General features: G+C 39.8%; 1 protein-coding gene across 3 annotated transcripts in view; it reads left to right on the top strand.

The window, feature by feature from the left end:
• Positions 1–25465, top strand: part of Wipf3 (WAS/WASL interacting protein family member 3) — an 81256-nt gene that overhangs the window by 10023 nt on the left and 45768 nt on the right. For all 3 annotated transcript variants that reach the window (XM_069996023.1, XM_069996021.1, XM_069996022.1), the window contains exon 2: positions 11988–12168. In XM_069996023.1, the coding sequence (XP_069852124.1) occupies positions 12046–12168 (123 nt within the window). In that variant the 5' untranslated portion in view covers positions 11988–12045. The remainder of the gene's footprint in view (positions 1–11987; positions 12169–25465) is intronic.

The raw sequence follows: 25465 nt of genomic DNA, 5'->3' as shown, positions 1-25465 counted from the left end.
GGGGAGAGGAGGGGAGGAGAGGAGAGTTGAGAAGAGGAGAGGAGAGGAGAGGAGAGAAGAGGAGAAGGGAGGAGAGGAAAGGAGAGGAATTTGTTATGAGTCTTACTGAAACACAATTTATGTATGCACGTGCAGATAATCTTGGACTTCTGTCCTAGCCAGCAGGTATACCTGGATATTGTGTGGAACTTCTCCTAATTTACTCTGTCCCTTTCTAGAGTGTACCAATAGCAGTGGCTTTCCTTTGCCACTGCCTTGACGTTCTGGAGGGTAAAGGGTCCAGGCTGCCTCCTACTACCATTTTCCACACTGTTTCTTATTCTAAATGTAGCCATAAAGAGCTGATGCCTCCTGTTTTGAAGAAAGAGCTGGGCATGCTGTCCAAGCTCTGCAGCCACAGGTGTGTCCTCCCTCCACATTTTAGCCAGACCCTGTGATTGACCATTGTACGCACAGGGCATTCATGGCTTAATGACTGAAGTTCACAGGTAGAGAAATATAGTTTTACCGCAGAAAATGAACTCAGAAAATGATTCTGTCTTTTCTTTTTATTTATATGTGAGAAAATAATATAATCAGGAAGCTGGCTGTACATTATAACCAAGCCAGGATCTGAAGAAATTCTTGAAGAAGACAATGCCTCTGGACTTCTGGTGATTGCTCAGACTTGGTGCAACAGGCCAGTACTGTCCTGGGACAAGGGTTTCCCTGCCACTGTTGTATGCCACTGCAAATACAATCTCTCATTTTCATGGCTTCAGCCTGCTGAAAGTAAATGAAATTATCCCAAATCAATTTTTTTTGTCAGTTGTGTGGCTTGAACTCAGGGCCTTGGCACTTGCTCTTGAGCTCATTTTTGCTCAAAGCTAGCACTCACTCTATCACTATGAGGCAAACTCCACTTCCAGTTTTGAGTGGCTGATTGGAGATAAGAGTCTCACTGGGACTTTTCTGCTGGGGCTGGCTTCAAACCATGATCCTCAGATCTCAGTCTCCTGAGTAGCTAGGATTACCGGTGTGAGCTACTGGCACCTGGCCCAAATTTGAATCTTTTTAAGAGAGAACATAACTTGTGAGTATAGATGTTCTAGGACAGACTATCAGGTATGCAAATCCCTTATTGGTAAGATATTCCCAAAGATCCTTACTTGTGCATTTGCAATGGAGATTGTGACTTTTAAAAAGTATTATTATCATTGTCGGTTGTGGGGCCTGAACTCTAGGCCTGGACGCTGTCCCTCAGCATTTCAGCTCAAGGCTAATGCTCTACCACTTGAGCCACAGCGCCAGTTTTGGCTTTTTCTGCTTATGCGGTGCTAAGGAATCAAACCCAGGGCCTCATGCATGCAAGGCAAGCACTCTACCACGGAGCCACCTTTCCAGCCCTGATTGTGACTTTCTTATAAGCCGCTATATCCTAGAGCTCCTCAAAGGGTGGAGGAATTGTTAGACATGCAGAATCCCAGGCTACATCCTAGACCTATTGAGTCAACTAAGATGGATTCTTCATTGAATGAGACCCAGGTGTTTATCCTCAATTAATCGTTCAGATTGCTGTTATACTTGAGTTTGGACTGTATGTGGATAAACATTTTAGCCTAATAATTCTTGTGTTTATTCTTATTATCTTCATGTATAGCAAGTGGTATTACTTTACTGTTTACTATAGAAATTTAAGGATTTTTTTCAGAATAAACTATTTCTCTACAAGCATAGTTGATTTATAGTAAACATTAAATAAGTTCAGGTGGTATGCTGATGTCACAGAAATCATAAAAGGTATATGTATAGAAGTGACTTAAAGTGGCATGGTGCTTAGATTCCTGGGCTTGTGGAGCCATATAACTTAGGTTTCTCTTCTTCGAATTCACTATGTGGCTGACAATAACTTTTTTTTAACCTTTATGCATCAGCTTCCTCATCTGAGCAACTAATAATATTACCTGTCATTGGGCATTGTAGTTCTTAAGTGGTTTACTATATAAAAAATAATAATAGAGCCAGGCACTGGTCGCTCATGCTGTAATCCTAGCCACTCAGGAGGCTGAGATCTGAGGATCATGGTTCAAAGCCAGCCCAGGCAGTAAAGTCCTTGAGACTCTTATCTCCAATTAACCACCAGAAAACCAGAAGTGGCACTGTGGCTCAAGCGGTAGATTGCTCGCCTTGAGCTGAAGAGCTGAGGGACAGCACCCAAGCCCAGAGTTCAAGCCCCACGACCGACAAAATAATAATAATAATAATAATAATAATAATAATAATAATAATAATAATAATAATACCGATCCCATAGTAATGAGATGTTTCAGGATACATTTGTTTTTTTACTGTCTAGAAAAATAATTTGCTATTTATTTCCTCCTATCTTGTTAGGCCAATACTTACCATCTCCCTGAAAAGGCTAAATATTTCCAGAATTTTTATGCCATGACAGACAGTGAGAGCAGTAACTTTCTTGTGTTGGTGGGAGGGTAATCTTATCGGGAAGCAATGGGCGAGGCACAAGTGCCAAGGAAGGGCTAGACAGAGAATCAGCTCTAGTTACACCAGGAGGTAATGACGACAGGAATGACCACTCAGGGGTGATCTTTACCATCACTTACACTTTGACTCACAGTTTTACTGACTTCACCTGCCCTTACCCTTTTACTCACAGTTTTGGAATTTCTCCACATATATTCTATTCTGAGAACTCTTTGTTTGTATTTTGCTCGCCGCACTTAGGCTCTGGGTTGTGCTCTCCTGCCTTCCAGCATCTATTACAAAGAAACTTTAATGACTAGTTCTTAGATGCTGTAGGACCCTCCTGAGACATATGTGAGATATGGATTGTCTCGTGGCATTCATTGGCCTCCATTTGTTCAGAAGTGAGAATCTATGTTCTTTTCTCTAATTTCATAGCCAATAAATCCAAACAGCTCATAGGGGCAATCTCAAGACATGGGAATAGCTGTACACGAATGCCTTATATCTGCAATCCTAGCTACTTAGGAGGAGGAGATCAGGAGGATAAGAAGCCAAAGGTAGCCCAAGCCAAAAAACAACAACAACAATAAAAAACAAGAAGTTCACACTTCAGCCAATAGATGGTCAAGGTGGTGAGCACCTATCATCCTAGGTTTGCAGAAAAATGAGATAAGAAAGATTATAGTTCTAAACCAGCCTCAGAGAAAAAACATTTTCATGACCCTACCCATCTCAACAGAAAAGTATAAAGATGGTGGCATGCTCTTATCCCAGCTACTATGGGGAGCATAAATAGCAGCATCACAGTACAGGTCATTTCAGGCAATAAGTTAGTCCTTATCTCAAAAATAACTAGAACATAGGTGAAATGAACCCCAAGTTAAGGATTCAAATGGTTTTTCTTTCTTGCTTTCTAACATATTTATAAGATGATTTCTTTGTTGCATTGTATGTCCCTCCCCCATGGTATAACCCCTGTTTTCACTGTGTTTGATGTTGGTATAATTTGTGGAGGGGAAGGGAAAAAACAAATGGTTTAACTAGGGATACAGGTGGAACCATTGCAACAATGAGATGTACAAGACGTTATGTCGAAAAACAAACTTTACAACTTTGGCAAGGGGAAGGTATGGGGAGGCGGGGGTAGGGGGAGGATGAGAAGGGATGGGAAGGGGAAACAAAGGAGGAGGCAACAATGCTTGATAAGAAATGTACTCATCACCTTGCTCATGTAATTGTAACCCCTCTGTACGGTATTTTCACAAGAAAAAAATAACTAGAACAAAAAATGCTAGAGATATGGTGCGAGTTGTTCAAGTAGTGGTTCAAGTGCAAGGCCCTGAGATCAAACCCTAGTATTGCCAAAGACAAAGAGAAAGATATACAAAGAATGGACACAATCTTATTTTTAGATTGCTATTCAAATACGTTTTTAAAATCAGTCATAGGTACTTTTATCAAATAGTAACAATAAATCTTTTTTAATATATAAAAAAGGTACTTTAAACATTTTATTGTCAAGGTGATATATAGAGGGATTACAGGTACATAAATAAGGTAGTGAGTGCATTTCTTTTCAAACTTGTCGCCCCCTCTTTCATTTTTCTCCCTCTTTCCTGCCCCCAGCAGGTACATTTTTTGTGAACACCTATAATCTTCCAGACTCTTCTTGGGTAGAAAATAAACATTTCAATGAGAGCAGTTAGTGTGTAGAATTGTTTAGTAAGTTATTTCTCTCCAAGATAACTCACAGATGGAGTGGAGATGCATGTTAACTTTTTTGTTTATAAGCCAGGCAAGCTCAAGGCACATTCATTTCTGGATGGGTACAGGCAGGCTCATCAGGCAGAGAAACAAGGAAATCCAAGGTGGGGAGGAAGATAGTTCATTGTCTGTATCAGCTGGCTCATTTCCCACATGTCAGAAGAGCTCCTGGTAAAGAGGCCACACTGCAGCAATCTATGGGCTCTGTGTGGTTTACATACATGACCCACTGGGGCTTACAGATTATTTTAAGATTACCCCTAGGTATGGAATATGAAATTGCTGATTAACTAGATTACCCCTAGGTATGGAATATGAAATTGCTGAGTAACTCACTGAAAATATTTGAAAAAAACTACATCTGTACTGAATGTACAAATATACACATATAGAGACTTTTTCCCATGTCATTAATTCCTAAACAATATAATATGGCATTTACATTGTATTAGGTATTATAGACAAAGTAGAGAAGATTTAGAATACACTAGATGATGCACATAGGTTATATGTAAATATGATGTGTCATTTTATATAGGTCTGAGCACCCGAAGATCTTGATATGTACGACATTTTGAAGCCAACTCCCCGCAGATACCAAAGAACAACTGTCCCTATCAACACTTCAAAACTGGATTTTTCACACACACACACACACACACACACACACACACACACACACACACACACACACACACACACACACATCTGAATACAAGCTTTTCTTGGGAAGGGGGAGAGATACTGGCAAAGAGTAGGTGCACATTATTCTGGAATATACATCAGCCAGAGCTGAATGGAATCTCTGCTCCAGACCTATGGCTGTTCACATTAGGCTTGCTTGTCCCCTCTACATTCCTATGGCCCATCTCTGAGTTGGGGCCACATACTGGTCTCCACCTGCAGGGAATGCTGGGAAATAGAGTTTCTGGCTTCTACCTGTCTCCTACTAATGTTGCAAATGCCTAAGACATAGGGAAAGCCTTTAAAAGATGGTGACACAAAACCCAACTAGACAGTTTTCAGAATATTTGGCCATTTAGTCCCTGTGTGTTCCCAACCTTCTCCTCTTTCTTCCACCAGCTCATCTTGTGCTCTTGCTCCCACTCCTCTCTCTCTTAGAAAAAGATATAGCTATTGCTAGAGATAAAGAGATATAGATAAATATAGCATAGAGATATAGATAAAGATATAGATACATAGTATGTAGAGATAGACAGACAGACAGATAGTCTCTCTACTTGTAACAAGAATAGATCCCTATTGAAATATACAGTAATTTCTACAAAACATTTATGTATCAGGCCTTCTCTGCAGGTCTGAATGTGAATGGCCTTTCCTAGCAATCCCTTCCTCTCTTGTGAGCATTCATCTTGCTCCTGTTTTTTTTTTTTTTTTTTTTTTGTTTAGTTTTGTTTTTTGGTCGGTCATGGGTCTTGAACTCTGGACCTGGACGCTGTCCCTGAGCTCTTCAGCTCAAGGCTAGCACTCAATCACTTGAGCCACAGCGCCACTTACAATTTTCTGGTAGTTAATTGGAAATAGTAGTCTCAGGGACTTTGTTCCCCGGGCTGACTTTGAACCTTGATCCTCAGATTTCAACCTCCTGAGTAGCTAGGATTACAGGAGTAAGCCACCTGTCCCTGGCTGGCTCCTTTTTTTATGGTCACTGTCGTTATTCATAGTAGTGATGATAGGTATGTAGTCCAGATAAGTGATTTTTATGTGTGAGGATTGGTATTATCTTCTTTTTATTCAGGATCTGTACTGGGCTCTTGATTTAAGCATAACAAACTAAAAATTAATCATTATAGCTGTATTTTACAAACCAATAAAATGAGCCCACTGAAGTTAGTTGACCTGATGGAAAGTCATGAGGAAGAAGCTGAGGCAAAAGGGAAACCCAGGCCTGCCTGAGTCCTGCTGGCCTCAGAGGGAAGCACCCACTGGCTCTGCTGCCTCACCCCTCCCTAATGGTGCCTGAATATCTAATGTGCATTTCCATGCTGCTGTTTCACCTGTTTCATGAGTTGGAGGAAAGAATAAAAGCCTTTGAGGTTCTGGCTTTTTAAAAAAGCATTTTAAATGCATTTCAGAATAGAAAAACATTTTTAAATGGGTTGGGAGAACACAAAGCATCAAAGAGCTCATGGGTACAGCTTGTGACTTCCTGGGGCTCTGTATTCTTAACTGTCAGACTTTAACAAATATTCCTGTAGATAATTGCTTAATTATTATATCTGTCAAGAAAAAGCCTTCACATCCATCAAGTACTGCATATAAAAATAGCTTTAATCCTAGATTTTGGAAAGTTATCTCCTGAGGCATGAGCAAGGCAGAGCCCTCATGGTACTAAGTCATTCTCAGACTCCTAAGGATTGAGCTGACTGTAGAGCAGGGGAGCAGAGGAAACAAAGAACTGTTCTCACTTTTGTGGGATCACTTTCATTTTATAGTTTCCAATTATTTTTAAGTCTTCACAACATGGAAACCAAGAAGTTAGATGATCTAAGAAAATGTATATGTGTGTGTGTGTGTGTGTGTGTGTGTGTACACACACACACACACACACACACACACACACACACAATGGAATTCTATGCTTCCATCAGAAAGAATGATACCTCCCTATTTGTAAGGAAATGGAGGGACTTGGAAAAAAATCATATTAAGTGAAGTAAACCAGACACAAAGAAACATAGGTCCCATGGTTTCCCTTATTTGTAAAAATTAGTATACATCTAGGACAAGCTTAGCAGATGAGCAGAATAGCTCAATAGCTATGTACATATGGCCATATAAGATGATGCTAAGCAAAATGAACTTCAATACATGGACAAACGTTGTTAATGTACTGTGTGATTTCTTGTTTCTTTTGTACATTCTTCTCCCTATGATTGTTGTCTCTCTATTTGATTTTAGTCCCCTGGGTATTGTGTATATGTTTATCTGAATTAGGGAAGGGAAGGGGAACAAAAAATGGTGAGACAAAGGACAATGGGGAAACCAATGCAACAGTAATATTCACAAGATCTGTACAACTTGGGGGGGAGGAAGTAAAGAGGGAGGAGGAAAAATAGGGAGAGGGTAACAAGTTAGACAAGAAATGTACTCACTACTTTACTTATGTAACTGTAACCCCTCTGTACATCACCTGGACAATAAAATTAAAATAAAAAAGAAGTTAGATTATCTTAATTCTGCTAATTTATAGTAAAAGAATGTGGTGCAGTAGAAACAAGGGTGAGAAAGATTGAAGCTTAGCTAGTTATGCTTGTCCAAAAATAATTGAAACTATATACTAAGATAAAATTTGGTTATCTGTTATGTATAAACATAGCAGACTGCCATGCAAATGGTGAGAGAAATCGATATAATTAAATTAATGCACCCACGGAGGGTTCAAAAATTACATTACTTGTAGACCTTGTATTTGCAAGTTGACCTATCCACGAAGATTTATGTGTGAGAATAGAATCAGTATTAAGGTGCCTTAGTGCTGATTCATAGACATGTGAAGAATGGTGATGGTATATTTAGTCATCCACCATGCACAATCCCAGCAGAGGCTGAACAAGGCCATATTTGGCCACCTTGTTTTTCTCTAGTGCTGTATAAAGTATCCTTATACTTTATATAATGCCAAATTTCAAATTTTTGTACTTTTGTGCTTTAAAGAAGCCTCTAAGCACAGTGCTGAACTGCTACATAGTGTTCCAAATCCCAAGAAAGCAAAGTGTGCTCTATGGAGAAATAGTTTTATTAGACAAGCTTCATTCAGATGTGAATCACAGTAATGCTGGCTGAGAATTCAGCTGTTCTGCTCAGGGTCATCAAAGGATTCAATGAGGGCTATGAAGGTGGCTCAGTGGTAGAGTGCTTGCCTTGCATGCATGAGGCCCTGGGCTCAATTCCTCGACACCACATAAGCAGAAAAAGCCGGAAGTGGCGCTGTGGCTCAAGTGGTAGAGCACTAACCTTGAGCTGAAGAGCTGAGGGACAGTGCCCAGGCCCCACAACTGACAAAAAAATAAATAAATAAAACAACGGATTGGGTGATGCTCATCTACATTGTCAAGGGATATTTGTATTCTCTTTATTGATTCAAATGCTAACCTCTTTTGGAAACAGCTTTCCAGACATGCTGGAAAGACATGCTATTCTACTGTCTCTATGTGGGAATCCCTCATTCCTGTAAAGTTGACATATAAAATTAAGCATCAGACTCAATGTCTACAAGTGACTTTTCATAGAATGCAACTGTAGTTACAGTATTTATTATTTCAAGTTCCTATATAAAAAAGGTTAAATTATTACTGGGTGCTGGGTACTGGTAGCTTACACCTGTAACTCTAGTACTCAGGAGGCTGAGATCTGAGGTTCAAAGAAAGCCTTAGTAGACAAATCTATGAGACTGTTGCCTCCAATTAATTAGTAAAAAGCTGGAAGTGGAGGTGTAACTGAAATGGTAAAATGGCAACCATGAGCAAAAATGCCAAGTAAGGACATGAAGTCCAGTACCAGCACAAAAATTCATTAACAAAAAAATAAATATTAGTGAATATAATAAATTAGTTTCAAAATCTTCATTGTTTAACAAATAGACTTTTTAAAAACATGAATGTCAGCTACATGGTCACACCGACCTACAAAGGCAGTTAGAAAATGGAATCATACAATGTACTGAGAGATACCATGAGTAGCTTACAGTTATTTCTTTCAGGAATTTTTTCCCTGAAGTAAATGATTAAACTCTTGAATATAAGTATGTTTTTAGGTTTTCCTTTTAAATCAATTTCAGTTTTTCACCAGGGAATGCTGGTCTATCTCCTCATCTGTCTTACTTAAAAAATTAAGCCTTTACATAATGAGATTTCCCAATATTCTCTTGTTCTATTAATAGTTCCATCAAGACTTTAATACCTTCTGTAAGTTTTTGCCTAGAAATACTTTTGCTACTGAATACAAGATTATATACTGTCAAAATACAGCTGATAAACAGTTAAGTTGTTGGCTCCAGTTCAAGTTGCTTTAACATTAGACCTATAATATGCTAGCTGTATGTGACTCTGTGATATTGTTTATATTAGATAGTGAATAAAGGGACTTGGACTCTGTTTGGGTTCCTATACTACCCTTTATTGTTCTCTGAGATCTAGGTTCGTTTTAACATTTTTTTTTATCCTGTTGACCATGATGAGTATTTTTAAGTCTTTTGATAGTGTTTTAATATCAAGAAAAGAAGTACAAATGTGATTATCAGGCCTCTTCTTTCAGGGGAGTATTTTATTTTTAAAAAGTATGATCATTTTTATTGACCTGCTCACATTCTTCCTTGGAATTCCTAGGGAAAGTCTCAGAAATGTTTTTCCCCTAAATGTTGTACTTAATTGTATATATTATACCATTTATAACTTTATGCAATTTTAGAGAATTCTCAACCTTGTTAAAATGAGGTTAATGTTGACAGGCGCTGGTGGCTTACACCTGTACTCCTAGCTACTCAGGAGGCTGTGATCTGAGGATCGCAGCTCAAAGCCAGCCAGGGCAGTAAAGTGCATGAGATTCTTATCTCCAATAAACCACCAGAAAACTGGAAGTGGCACTGTGGCACAAGTGGTAAAACGCTAGCCTTGAGCTGAAGAGCTGAGGGACAGCGCCCAGACCCAGAGTTCAGGCCCCACGACTGATTAAAAAAAAAAAATGAGGTTAATGCCATGTGATCCAACAGCACTATGCAGATGGACAGATAGATAGATAGATAGATAAATAGATAGATAGATAGATAGACAGACAGACAGACAGAGGCCACAAGAATTGAATTCAAGGTTTTAGAGAGGTATTTGTATACCAGTGGTCATAGAATTTTTCACAATCCCCAAAACAAAGGAACAATCCAGGTTCCATCAGCTTATTAATGATCAAGCAAAATGTGGAGTGGAATAATTAGAAATGAATTTCTGTTATATATACTACAACAGGAGTGGACATAGACAATAGTGTGTGGTATGAAATAAGCCAGGCTGAAGCCAACAAATATTGCATGTTTCCACCTAAGTAAATTATCTAGTAGATAAGCTTATGCATACAGAAAGTAAAATCAAAGTGCCCAGGGGTGAGGATGAGGAAATGATAGTTTTATGGATATGGAGGTTCTGTTTAGGATGATGAATAAGTTCTGGTCAGAATTGCACAGCCTTAGAATGCCCTTAATGCCCCTGAATGATATACTTGACAATTAAGGTAAAAAATATTATATTATTTTATATCTTGCCACAATAACACATTAGATAACACAACAACACAAAATCATATCAGATTTTAAATCTTTAAGTCTGAGTTCTAATCCCAAATTAATTCATTGTTAAGTGTGTATATGAATTTAAACAACCTTTTCTTGTCTACAAAAGTGGGGGTTCCTGCTACTGGCCTTAGGGGATTACTATGGAAATTGATGCAATTAGCCTGGTACATAGAACTAACTATGTAGGTAAAAGGATCTGATTTATTAAATAATCAAAAAATCTAGAGGACTATGTTGAAGCACTGTGTTATATAATTGGTTTTCTGCATTTGCAGAGATAAGGATGTTTTCATGAAATACAACTGCCATTGGATGTTAAATATGAAGGAAAAATGGACAGACTTGTGTTGGGATCCAGGGACTACCATGCTGGCAGAAACATAAAGTGTCTGCGCCTAAGTTTGATGCTTCAGTTTGTACTTAGGTTGTCTTTAGGTTATCATATCACTTTTCCTCACATTTGCAAATTGTTCGGTTTCATTAGTACAGGCTGGCAGTCCTTGCAATGCATCTTGAAAACAGGTCTGTGGCACACATCAGAACACATACACAGATATGCCCTGCAAAGAAATACAGTTATTTGGAAATCAGACATCTTCCAGTATTAATTTGAAAAGAACTGTATTAAAGAATCATGCCTCAAAAACCCAGCATGCATCCAGATGAGTATGCAGAAACTAAGACATGAGACCATAAAGAAACAGCTGACAGGAGAAAAGGAAGCAAGAAAGTGGCTAATGCCCTTTGTAAGCCTTGCTTGAGGCTGGCATCATGCATAACATGAAACCTGTGACATTCAGAAAGATTAAATTCCATTGTCTGCTCAGGAATGCAATGAAATGATTTCAATGTTAATAATATAGGATTCAGCTAATGGAGGGAAACAGGTGCATATATATATATGTTTTATATATTTATATATTTATATATTTATTTATATATTTATTTATTTATTTATGTGTTCTGACAGCTAAATTCTGTAAATTTTACCACCAAGTAATTTCTAGAGTCTATCTACTTTTATCAATCTCTAGCATTTAGCCAGTCTCACAGTGAGAACTCTGTGAATGAACTAACAATGGAATAAAACTGTCTACAGTATGTGTGTTTCTCTAAGACATGTAATACCAGAAGGTAAGTAGGAGATTTAATTATACCTCTTTGCTAGGTAGCTCATTCTTGCAATCCTAGCTACTCAAGAGGATGAGATCTGAATATCATGGTTTGAAGCCAGACCAAGCAGGAAGTCCATGAGACTCTTATCTCCAATTAACCACCAAAAAGCCAGAAGTGGAACTGTGTGTGGTTCAAGTGGCAGAGCACCAACCTTGAACAAAAAAAGTTAAGGGACAGTGCTCAGGCCCTGACTTCAAGCCCATACTGGCACAGATAATAAATTAATGAATAAATCTATTCAGTAATTAAATAAAACTATCTCTTTTGTCTTTTACAGAGCAGAAATTCTCTCTTTTGGGACCATTCATAAGCAAGAGACATCAACGCTGTGACATATGCCGGTGCCACCACCCCCACCGCCACCCCCACCACCTCCTCTGCCTCCCCCTCCCCCACCTGTTGGGGCTCCTCCCCCACCTGCTGGGGCTCCTCCCCCTCCTCCACCATCAGTGCCTCTGGTAAGACCTGTTTGTTCTGTCTGGAGTATTGTAGCCCATTAGCCACTTGAATATATTCCCTTCAGCATTTAGATTTTCAGTGTTTAAAACAGCTACTGCCCAGGTCTCCTGTGACAGGTGAATCTGAGGTAGCTGTCTCTAATGATGTCACTTATTATTTCCAAACTAGATTGATCCAGTTATTTCTCACCCCAGTTCCTGGGCTCCTACTTCCACCCTGTTGGCCAATGTAGCCAGCATTTCCTCTCTCAGTCCTGGTGCTTGATACAGGATTCCTGAGCCTCCTGGAGTGACTTCCTATCCACCTGGAAGTCTCATATGTGAGGCCATGTCAAAATGCCAAGCTGATAAATAAGACATTGCAAAATCAAGTTCCAGTATGTTACATGGAAGGTGTTAATGATCCTCTGGGCTTTCAGTTTAGAGTCAGCAAATTAAGCATCATGTGAAATACCACAGTCTCATGTGAAATGTAAATCTGACTGAAATTTCCCTAGCTCCACAAGACTAAAATTGGTCTATTTAAGTTTATGTTACTTCTCCTTCTCCCTCTCTCTCTCCCTCCCTCCCTTCCTCCCTCCCTTCCTCCCTCTCTCTCTTTTTTTCTCCCTTTCCTTTTCCCTCTCTCTCTCCCTCTCTTTGTTTAATCATTTGATCATTTGGTTTGGGCTTAGCAGGGGCCCAGAGAAGGTGCTGAACTTCAATACCAGTGACCTTTGCAACCAAGGTAACTTTGGTGTTCAGAATCCCTGTTGTGCATTTTGGAATACTGATCAACATTCTTTTCATCTACATCCTAGATTCCAGTAGCATCCCTCAGTTGTGGGGGTGGGAGAAGTCCAGAGTTGTATTTGTTAAGCTTTTTTATTACTGTCCATATGCCTGAAAAAAAAAAAACAATTTTCTTTGCTCTATGGATTCAGAGGGTTCTTCTATCGTGGTGGAGAGCAGAGCATTTCACTGCATGGCAACCAGAAAGAGAGGAAAAGGGAAACAGAAAGGCACCAGCGCAAGATATAGCCCCCAAAGAACATCCCTCCCCAACTTGACTGCCCCTCCAGTGTCCTACTTCTTCCAAATAAACTCTACCTCCTACTTTTCACAGCTTCTCCAAATACTACCACATTGTGGATCCAGCAAGAATGATCCCTCCTTAGGTCAGAGCCCTCAGAATGTAATGGACTCTAATAGACACCATCCACAGTTATACTCACCAATCTCCTAGGCATTTCTTAAGCCAGTCAAATTGACAATAAAATTAATCCAATATACTAGATAATGCCAAGTGTTTCCCAGTGGGAGGCAGTGTAAAATAGAAGGAATAGGAATAAGTACCGACGTTTTACTGGTTAATTTGATCCCACACAGTGATAAAACAATTCGTAAGTGAAGAAGACATACATGAAATTATCACTAAGAACTAATTATCACTAAGAAGTGCAACTAATACTAATTTCAAATATGGTGATACAGAATAAATAGCCAGATATGGGCTGGGAAGGTGGTTTGGTGGAAAAGTGTTTGCCTTGCATGCATGAGGCCCTGTGTTCAATTCCTCAGCACCACATAAGCAGAAAAAGCCGGAAGTGGTGCTGTTGCTCAAGTGGTAGAATGCTAGCCTTGAGCTGAATAGCTGAGGGAAAGTGCATAAGCCCAGAGTTCAGGCCCCATGACCAACAACAACAAAATAATAATAATAATAAATAGCCAGATAAACAAACATGTCAAAATGAAGTTTTTAGAGGTTTGGAGATAAGCTTTTTTTAAACCTTGCTAATGACACATAAATATCCGAGTCTCAATAAATGTTAAACCTATCTTTCTGGAGTGTTTCTAGAAGTTAACAATAGACTTCTATGTAAGTGCTTTCCCTAGTGATCAGTAATTTTAAAAATTACTTTAAAAAATTAACCCAAAAGGAACTAAAATGACTTTCTGTAAGGATCTGTATAGAAATGCTCTTTATTCTACTAAAAAAATCTAAAGTGGGATTTGGAGAAGTAATTTTATTATGCTATACTTTTAATTAAAATTTTCATCGAGCTTTGATGTTAGTTAAAAATTGCATCTATTGTGACTATGAAAAGTAGATAAGCTGGGTGTTGGTGGCTCATGCCTGCTATCCTAACTACTCGGAGGCTGAGATCTGAAGATCCCTGTTGAAAGCTAGTCCAAGGAGCTTTGAAGCCAGTCTGAGAGACTCTTATCTCCAAATACCACCAGAAAGCAGGAGGTGGAGATGTGGTTCAAGTGATAGGACAGCCTTGAGCAAAAAGCTTAGGGACAGCATTCAGGCCCTGAGTTCAAGCCTACATACAGAGAGAGACAGAGAGACACAGAGACAGAGACAGAGAGAGAGAGACAGAGAGAGAGACAGAGAGAGAGAGAGAGAGAGAGAGAGAGAGAGAGAGAGAGAGAGAGAGAGAGAGAGAGAGGAGAATTAATGTTCTTTGTGTATAAAAAGCTCTTTCAGATAAATTCAGGAGGAATGAATTTTTAAAAAATGGGCACAGTATGATCTCCCACTTTCCCTTATCCTCGACTCTCCTCCCCCAAAGTTGTAAAGTTCATTTCCAATATAATACTTTGTGAGTATCGCTGTTGCATTGGAACCAACCCAGGTGCCCCTCAGTAGATGAATGGATCAAGAAACTGTGGTATATATACACAATGGAATTCTATGCCTCCATCAGAAAGAATGATATAGACCCATTCATAAGAAAATGGAAAGACTTGGAGAAAATCATATTAAGTTAAGTAAGGCAGACTCAGAGAAACATAGGCTCCGTGGTTTCCCTCATTTGTAATTATTAGTATATGTCTAGAATAGTCCTAGCAGAGTTTGTAATTATTAGTATATGTCTAGAATAGTCCTAGCAGAGGATCACAATAGCTCAATAGCTAAGTACATGTGGCCATATAAAAAGATGCTAATTGAAATGAATTCCAAGGTATGGAAACAAGAGGTATTTTTGCTTTGTTTTGTTTTGTTTTTTAAAGTACTGTGTGAAGTTATTTTTTTCATTCATTTTTATCCCTTTGGTTTATCCTCGGTTGTCACTGTTTTTGATTTGGGTACCTAGTCTTGTATATATGTTTATCTGATTTGGGGAAGGGAAGGAGAATAACAAAATGATGAGACAAAGGACAGAGGATTAAGGTTTGAACCACCCAACTCAGCTTTAAGCTATACTCTTTGGTCTCATCCTTTTAAAAATCCACAGTATAACCCCTGCTTTCACTGTATTTGATGTTGGTATAATTTGTGGAGGGGAAGGGGAAAAACAAATCGTTTAAATAGGGATACAGGTGGACCCATTGCAACAAAGAGAAGTACAAGTTGTTATATCGAAAACGAACTTTACAACTTTGGTGATGGGGGGGGGAGATTTGGGTGGGGGGGAGGATGGGATGGGAAGGGGAAACAAAGGAGGAGGCTACAATGCTTGATAAGAAATGTACTCATTATCTTGCCCATGTAATTGTAGCTCCTCTGTACAGTATTTTCACAATAAAAAAAATCCAGTAACAATGACAAATTTTCCTACAGGGTATATCTTGTAGGTACATAATTTAATTGTAAGGGTATAATTAAATTATTATTGTTGCTTTGTTTAATACAAATTTCTTAGATACCTAGAGAAGGTGCAGGTCAGTGTGTTTGGCTTTTGAATTGCATAATTTTATTGAACTTTTATTTTTAAATGTTTTTTGATTCCTCCTATCTTAAGTATCCAAAGCGAGCTGAACAGGCTGTTTGAGGTCTGTGAATTTTGTTTTCTGGCCACAATCCCACACAGACTAGTGACCCACCAGCTGACAAATTTTAGAGTTGTGTTGCTCAGGCCGAACTGAACAGTAACATTTAGGACCATAGCTTATGTGTTTGATGATAAAATAGATTTTATGGGGTTTTGTGGCATGCTATTACCAGTCAAGCTAAACACAACTTTAGGAGGAAGCATGCCCAAGGGCTGGATGTATCTTATTGTTTAAATACCAAAGGGAGACTGGCTTGGATATCATTTCTTTACCATGAGAACCACTCTGAGGAGGAAGACATGATAAGGGTGTATATTTCAGCCCTCATGCTCTCAGGCTATTATTTTCTAATAATGCTGAAAGGAAATTACAATGAGAAGTCTCTACGGTCCCTAGCTGTTCTGATCCATCTTTGCTCTTTGCCAGACAGGAAACTTAGCGGCATGATTTTCCTCCTGTTGACCTAAGAATGGCATGATTCACAGGCAAAACCAACTCAGCAGTGTTGGAAAATGTCAGCTGTTACTTGCATGCAGAGGTTTCCCCAGCATGTAGAATACAAGGGCTTGTGATGGAAGGGCGATGTGGAGACAGTGTTGGAAATCTCGTGGGAGACTTGGACTCTTGTGTTTACTTTTGTTAAAAAAAAAAAAGTGGGGGTAGGGAGCACTCCTTGGAAAGGTTCTTAATAGAATTGCATATTACATTACATTCTGGAAAGGGTAATTTGCATGTTTACCCGTGCATTTGGAATAATGAGAGGCTTAAAAATTCTGAAATACTGTCACTCACATTGGCTATCCTGACATTGCCGTGCTTTGATTAGTGTGGCTCATGTGGGATGGGAGAGATTTGCCTGGGATTGACAGTGCTGATCAGGAGAAAGCTTTTGCATTACACCATCCTCTGAGGCTTATGTAGGCTAATATTTGGTGCCAGTTTCAAAAACAACACGTTTGTGTTCACATGTTAAAAATTTGATTTTCTCTTTGTTCGTGGGTTTACACTAAAGCATTAGCAGTGTTTTAATGAAACCTGAGCCCATCCTTGCAGCATATTTCCTGTCTGCAAGAGGGAGAGGTGTGTCAGATCCTGCCACTCATGCTTCCAAAAGACCATTCAACACAATATGTAAATGTGTTTCTTCTTTCACAGCTGTGAGGTGGGTGTGTGGCTGCGACAGAAAAGAGCAGGCTTGCTGTGGTGTGCAGAAGTGATTGTGCACTGATAATGCCCAAGTCTCGGCAGGAAAAGCCTGTGAGCAGCCATGAAAGGCCTTTATCAAATATCCCCAGATCCCAGGAACAGGAGGGTTGGAGCTGAGCGCTCACGCACAGCACATGGAACACAATGGCAGAGGGTGAGCCTTGAATATTGCCCATTTATGGAACAGTGATTCCTCACTAGAGCTTTTCTTTTTAACACCCCAAAATTTCTGGCCCTTTGCCTTTGGAATCTATGAAATTCCATAGTAACTAGATTGACTAGAACACTGCTAGTGTTCTCCTTCCAGGATTGTTTCCCATCCATACCCAGCTGGGATCAGGAGGGATGCTGTGGCTTGGAGCCTGGGGTCTTTGGGGCCATGTGCTCTTTCCTTTACCTTCTCTTGCCTTCTTTACCTTTCTTGGCATAGAAGGAAAAGAGAAGTCGTCTCTGAACTCTGGTGGTGGCAAGCAATGTGACACACAGCTCTAATTGGGTAGGACTGGGAGAGCCCCAGCCCACCAAGCACAGCTCTGCAGAAAGGGAGCAGCGGCCAGAGTCACAAGCCCCACATTGCTTATCAAAGGACAGGTGCATGCCGTGAGAGCAGCAGGGTTCGCACAGACAGCATTTCTGGATTGTATGAAAGAAACTATGTGGCTGGGTGCTGGTGGCTCACGCCTGTAATCCTAGCTACTCAGGAGGTTAAGATCTGAGGATTGTGGTTCGAAGCCAGCCTGGGCAAGAAAGTCCGTGAGACTCTTATCTCCAATAAATAACTCAGAAAAAGCCCGAAGTGGTGCTGTGGCTCAAAGAAGCACAAAGAAGCTTAGGGACAGAGCCCAGGCTCTGAGTTTAACCCCAAGACTGACAAAAAAAAATCATGTACCCCTATATAATCCCCGATGAAGACTATAAGGAAAGGGTAGTGATTAGTGTTTTCCTTTTTGTATGATTCTTCATTTTCTCAAATGGAGTATTTTTACTTTTACAATTTGAGGAAAAATAATTGAAGGAAAGAAAATGCCTGGGTGTGGGTGGCTCACTTTGTAATCCTAGCTATACAAGAGGCTGAAATCAGAGGATCACAGCGAGAAGCCAACCAAGGCAGGAAAGTCTATGAGACACTTATCTCCAATTAATCACTAAAATGTCAGACATAGAACTGAAGCTCAAATAGTAGAGTGTTAGCCTTGAGCACAAAAGTTCAGGGACACAACAGGCCCTGAGTACAAGCCCTAGGAGTAACACACATGCGCGCGCGTGCACACACACACACTCACAAACACACACACACACACACACACACACACACACACACACACACACACACATACACACACACACAGAAAAGCAAAGAAAGAGAATGATCATTTGCCTGTCAGAAGCAGAATTAGATTATATTATAGTCATAATCTATAGTAATAGTAGATATATTCTGAGCAGCTATTGGGCATCTATTCTAAGCATGTAACACAGATAACTCAAATTCAGATTTATAATCCAATGAAGTTTCAGATGCAGGAACTGAGGCTCAGAGAGTGAATGAACATATCAAATCTCACAACAGCCAGTATGTGGTGCAGATGGATTTCTTCCTAGGCTCTCTGACTGTAGCACCCAAGTGCTCTACACCTTGATACCTCCAAATATGTGTACTAGGCAGCCCCAGCAGTACTTACTCTATGCATGTAACACTTGTGGAGTGCTTGCTATAAACACTGGACGGGTGTAAGTGCTTAGGATATATACTGCCTTATTCTTCATAATAACCTCTGCAGCAAGGGTGTTGTTCTTGTTTTATGAATGAGGGAATGAAATGCCCAGCTAGTGGGGTTGTGGGTTGAACTCTGTCAGAATGGCACCAGATCTCCACTCTGAACCTCTAGTCCAGCTGCCTTTTGATATAAAGTCAAAGGGCATTGAATCTCTGGGGATTGTCAAGGAAGCAAGTCTCAGGGATGACATCTATCTCTTTAAATCTAAAATCCAGGAAATCTATAAATCACTCACTCTACCCCTTGGGCAAAGCTTCCAGATTTCCTTCCTGTATTGCCAAGCTATTCCTAGGTTACTCTTTCTCTTTCTTGTTCTTTTTTACCTGTATGGTTCCATAATTTTCCCTACTTGCTTGATTTTCTACCTTGAAGTAGGAAAAAATGCAAGTTGCCTTTTGAATTAGCAGAAGATAATCACCATTAATGAAGGGTCCAAGCCAGATGCAGTAATCCTACTCAGGAGATTGAGATCTGAAGGATTGTGGTTTGAAGCCAGCCCAAACAGAAAGGTCCAAGAGACTCTACCTCCCATTAACCAGCAAGAAGCCTGGCTAGAGACATGGGTTAAGTGGTTAACTTCTGGCCCTGAGCAAGAAAGCCAAGCCTTTGGTACTGACAAACAATAAAAGAAGTAGACTAATGCAAAGGAAATGAGTTTTTGTCTTGTCTTCAGCTTATAGCTGCCTGTGCATGAGCTTAGAAACAAGCTCTCTGCTGCTAACAGTGCTGGGCAATGGGGACACTAAAATGCCACTTCAGTTCAGTGATAGCAGACTGTGTCCTTGACTTTAACTAAACCATCATACAAGTTTACTAAGCTTGGACTGCCCAGAGCTCTTGAGTCTCTGCCTCAAAAGAGTTTACAATGTGAATCTAAAGAACTCGTGGCTCATAGTGGATCCTTGCTCAAACATGGAAATGTTGACTGTAGAACTGGATTCCTTATCCCAGACTAGAACTTGGAACAATGTATTCCCTCATCAGAAAGCTTTTCCTACCAGTGGATTACTTATACTCTTGTCAGAGCCTTCTTGTCTTTTGAATAAGTCACTTTTCATCTTTCAAATTTGCTTCTCAAATCCATGGAGCTCTCTTCTGAATAGTTAAGATTCAGGTGAGAGATGAACAAGGATCTTGAGTGACTGACATAGAAGATCCATGCCCAATTCATGGCTTGGTGTTTATTCCAGAGCTGGTGAGTTTCCTGAAGATACTCTAAGTCATTAGGTCAACCTGCTGTGAGCTAGCTAGCCTCTGCTTCTCATTTTCCCCCTTGATAGCCAGAGCACATTCTAGCTTATATTTTATAAAACACCAGCAACACACCTGTATTTTTGTAGGAATGTTTTATAAAGTAAATACAGATGTAGTAACAGTAACAAATTTAGGGACAGCAACAATTAATACTTGGGTATTATTTAAAGGGCCATAAAGGCTAGGCACCAGTGGCTCACACATGTAATCTTAGCTGCTTAGGAGGCTGAGAATTAGAGAACAGATCACAGTTCAAGGCCAGCCTGGACAGAAAAAAGTTTGTGAGACAACCTTCTTCTTCTTCTTTGTTGCCTTCAGTAAGAAACTTGCTTATTTTTTCAAAAATCCAGATGCTGGCATTGTCCAGATTTATTTATAATTGTTGACCTGCTGAAACTTGTTCACTGAAGCATTGTGACTTGCATTACTGTTTTATATCCCCAGTTATATTAAAAATCCACATACAAATGAAAATGGAAAAACTCTCCACATATGCTGCTTGCCAGCTGGATTTTTTTTTTGTATAATTGTTACATGACTGGCATGGATAGTACACAGGTTGGTATCTTCAAAAAAGCCAACCAGATAGGCCTCATTTACCTCCTGAAAAATAGCTGTGTTCTGGAAGTGCAGATCTGTTCTGAAGTCCTGAGCAATTTCTTGCAGAGGTACTGGAAAGGGAGCTTGCGAATCCGAAGTTCAGTGGATTTCTGATAGCATCTCATTTCCCAAAGTGCCACAGTACCAGGCCTGAAATGATAGGGTTTCTTCACCCCATCTTGACCACCCTTGCAAGTGACTTTGTGTGTGTGCACATGCACATGTGTGTGTACACGCATGTGTGCGTGCATGCACTGGTCCTGGGCCTTGAACTCTGGGATTGGGTGTTATCCCTAAGCTCCTTTTACTCAAGGCTAGCACTTTGCCACTTGGATTCCAGCAACACTTCCAGCTTTTCCTGTGATTAATTGGACATAAGAGTCTCATGGACTTTTCCTGCCTAGGCTGGCTTCAAACTGTGATCTCAGCCTCAGATCTCAGCCTCCTGAGTGGGTAGGATTACAGGTGTGAGTAATGGGCACCAGGGTTAAACAACTTTTTTTCTCTTTTGTTTTCAGAGCTGAGGACCAAACCCAGGGCCTTGCACTTGCCAGGCAAATGCTCTTGCACTGAGCTAACTCCCCATCCCATGAGTACCTTTTATAGCCAGTTATTTCCTGGGTGCTTTAGCACTGGTGGATTTACAAGCAGTCTGCTTGGTATAGAGAGGCCTTACTCATCTTTCTCCTTCGCCTGGAACTAGAGCAAAGAAGAGGTGGTGCTGGCATTAGAGAGCCACAGCAGCACAAGGGCAGCTGCCATGAGACACCCTTCTTAACCCATAGCCAGGCACAGCTGCATGCACAGGAGACTAAAGATGCAAGGATATGGTTCCAGGAAAGAAAATCCAAGAGACCCCATCTCAATGGAAGAAGCTGGGCATGGTGCACATCTCTTTGTCAGCTAAAATAGGTGGATTGGAGTTGGGGTGTGGACCCAGATAAAAAATGAGATACTGTTTTAAACAGTGTGAAAGTAGGCTGAAGCTATGACTCAGTGGTAGAACATTTGCCTAGCAAGTATAAGACCTTGATTGAGTTCAAATCCCAGTACCACTAAAAAGGAAAAAAAAATGCTAAAAAGTATTTTTAGGCACAATCTACATTCCAATTTGTTATTGTTTTCTAAGAGAACCGATTCTGTACCTTTACTTTATACAATGATACTTTAAAACTCAGGAAAAGTACACCACGTACACGTCTTATAATTGGTAGCAGCAGATTTCCATTTGGTAATGATAAGTTTCCACTGTAATATGACCTGTTCTCAATAGAGGAAATTGAACGTGTTGTCAAGCTGGTGAAAGCAGAATTCCACCTGTACCCCAGGGAGTATTTAAAATGCAAAGGCATAAAAACATGTTCATGCCCTAGCACCCTCTGTTCAGCACTCATTGTGCTAAGTTCTTATCTCAGCAGGGACTGTGCAATGTTTCAGCCTGGTGTGTTTAAAACAAAGACAGTTTTAGAGTCAGACAGATTGGAAATCAAATCCCACATGTGCCGTTACATCCCCGATTTCCTCATGAAGACAGTGGCCCCCAGCTTGGAAGCTTCATGAAGGGAGGATATTTTGTCTATTTTGCCCATGCAAATCCCTAACACTTTGGTCAGTGCCTGACATATAGTGGCATTTGGTAAGTATGTTGAATGAGACTTCAGTAAGATAACAGTAGCAGCTGTTGTTTACAGCTGCATGCATAGCAAATTGTAGTTTCTGTTATTTCCGAGACCAGAACACTGGGCAAATCTTGGACTAATAAATTCAAGCCAAAGGCCCTATGGTCAGTGCAAGGAAACAAACAAGTCAGCCAACCTAAACTTAAGATCAAGGATGGGAAGCTGAGTTTAGGAGAGTTAGGCCAGTGGTCTGAAAGTAGTCCACAACCCAAGGAAACAGAAGTTACTACTTTCAGGTTTTCTGGAGTTCCAAATCTACCCTATCAGTACCTGCTCCTGCACGTGGATTCTGAGGAGTTGGTGGTTTCCTTTCTCACCTTTTTGTACAGAGCTGAATGGATCTGGATCCACCGGTGTAACTGGAACAAGATAGATAAAAGTCACATGGTCTGGCCTATGGGATTGTTCCTGTTAGGGTGAGCAATGTAGGCAGGATGACCTTGAGATATCCTACTCCAACAACATAGTAACATGGTTTGGAGAATCTTTCTTTTCTAAGATACTGTTGGTTTCTCATTTAATGAACAGTCTTGACAGTAGCAAGCCAAGGGACTGATGAAGAGGACATCAAATGTTATTTTTATGAGAGAGAAAACAGTGATGGCTGTGTAAGAATTCTGGGTTGCCTGACTCTAAACTCTGCATTTCTAAAACAGAGGAGAGAGAGAGAGGGAGGGAGGGAGAGAGAGAGAGAGAGAGAGAGAGAGAGAGAGAGAGAGAGAGAGAGAGAGAGAGAGAGAATTGGGATTTGTGAAACTTGATAGCTGAGCTCCCCAAAGCTGAGATTCAAATATTATGGCTTTGTCTTTTTCTGCCTGAGTTAAATATTCATGAAATATAGGTGGGACATATTCTTTATATTTGTTGTTATAAAGAAATTATAGTTCTAGTATATGTATGAGTCAAGTGGAAAAGGTCAGATAATGTGATGTCAGGAAAATGAACCCTTAGATGTGTATTTTAATGTTTTTTTCTTTCATGCATGTGTTTCTAACGCATTTATAAGATTATCTCTTTGTTGCTTTGTATATCCTTCCCCCACAGTATAACCCCTGCTTTCACTATATTTGATGTCAGTATAACTTGTGGAGGAGATGGGGAAAAACCAGTTGTTTAAGGATACAGGTGGACCTGTTGCAACAATGAGAAGTACAAGTTGTCATGTCCAAAACTAGCTTTACAACGTCGGTGCTGCGGGGGGGGGGGGGGGGAAGGGGGGGAAGGAGAAGGATTGGGATTGGGGGGGAGGGGGGAGGCTGGGAAGGAATGTGAAGGGTAAACAAAGGAGGAGGCTGCAATGCTTGGTAAGAAATGTATGCATTATCCTGCCCACGTAATTGTAACTCCTCTGTACAGTATGTTCACAAATTAAATTAAATTAAATTAAAAAAAAGAAATTATAGTTAATTTGTGGTTAATTTTAGTTTATTTAATAACATTGTTATACTTTTAAGAGTTCTTTTAATACTAAACACTGAACAACCCATGGAAGATATACAGTGATGTGTGTGTATGAGTGTGTGTGTGTGTGTGTGTGTGTGTGTGTGTGTGTGTGAATTTTGTTTTTGTTGATCCTGGAGTCTGAACACTATCCTTGAGCTTTTGTGTTCAAGGCTATTGCTCTACCCTTGGACCACACCTCTACTTTCTGACTTTCTGGTGGTTAATTGGAGATAAAAAGTCTCTCAGGTTTGTCTCAGGTTTGACAGTATAGATAGATAGATAGATAGATAGATAGATAGATAGATAGATAGATAGATAGATAGATAGATAGATAGATAGATAGATAGATATAGTGGGGGGATGCACACACATGTGCCAATCATGAGACTTAAACTCAGAACCTATGCACTGTCTCTGAGCTTTTGTGCTCAAGGCTAACACTCTACTACTTGAGCCACAGCTCCACCTCTGGCTTTTTTGATGTTCATTTGTAGATTAGAGTCTCATAGGCTTTCCTGCCCTGTTTGACTTTGAACCTTGATCTCTGGCTTCAAACAGATCTCTTGAGTATCCAGGATTATAGGTATGACCCTGTATGTTTTCAAAAACAGAGATTTTTAAGATAAAACACATTGGGGTATGTTAGGTTGGGAAAGCAGGTTAGTTATGAGTTGATAACTGTGGTAAAGCTGATTAAAGGTTCCTATTTGCATATTGACACATTTCAATAATTGAAAAATGTTAGTGGATATCAAATAGTTCACTTAATTCAAAATAATGGGATGGAATCAGGAAGTTATAAACCCTGCTTTCTTCATTAATTCAGAGAGGAAGTTAAGATGATTAATAGTACATGATTTTTAATTTTACAAAAGAAGACAATTGCTTGAAATTCTCTAAGTGTCTGTGATTTGTCTCCTCCTCCCTCCACACAACCTGAGTCTTGGTTTTATAGGGATTATATTAAGGTTTGATTGTTGTGTTGTTTTTAGTATCCGTTTCCTAAAGCTAAAGTAAGTAGATTGTAAGTGGAATGAATTGAGTTTTTCTCCTAAGGCGAATGGATACAAAGGACTTTGAAAAATAGCTGTGGCCTCACCATCATACTCTCCCTGCTACTTGTTATTAGAACAAACTTTGAGACTCAGCGAATCCCAGATAGGAAACAGTGTTTAATGAAACTGTTGCAGTTTCCAATCCAAGGACATGTAGAATGACTTGCATTGTCTTCTTAGACAAACCACAGAGGACACTGAAATAATTATTGAAATAAAAGTCTCCCAGTTGGCAACTCTTCTTAAGGACAAGGTCACCAAATGTGGAAAAAGTTTCACCTTCACCAATCTGACTAACTGGTGAGTGGGAAAGTTCATGTGAAGATAAAACTGCAGACCTAAATAAGCTGGCAAAAAATATGCAATTTAAATATTATATAATATAAATATATATAATATATAAATTAAAATGTAAATATAGAGCCAGGCACTGGTGACTCGTGCCTGTAATCCTAACTACTCAGGAGGCTGAGATCTGAGGATTGTTATTGGAAGGTAGTCCAGGCAGAAAAGTATAAGA

Source organism: Dipodomys merriami, unplaced genomic scaffold (genome assembly GCF_024711535.1).
Source record: "Dipodomys merriami isolate MVZ:Mamm:240054 unplaced genomic scaffold, mDipMer1.0.p SCAF_5, whole genome shotgun sequence".
NCBI classification, from domain to species: Eukaryota; Metazoa; Chordata; class Mammalia; order Rodentia; family Heteromyidae; genus Dipodomys; species Dipodomys merriami.
This window is presented reverse-complemented; position numbering and strand designations above follow the sequence as displayed.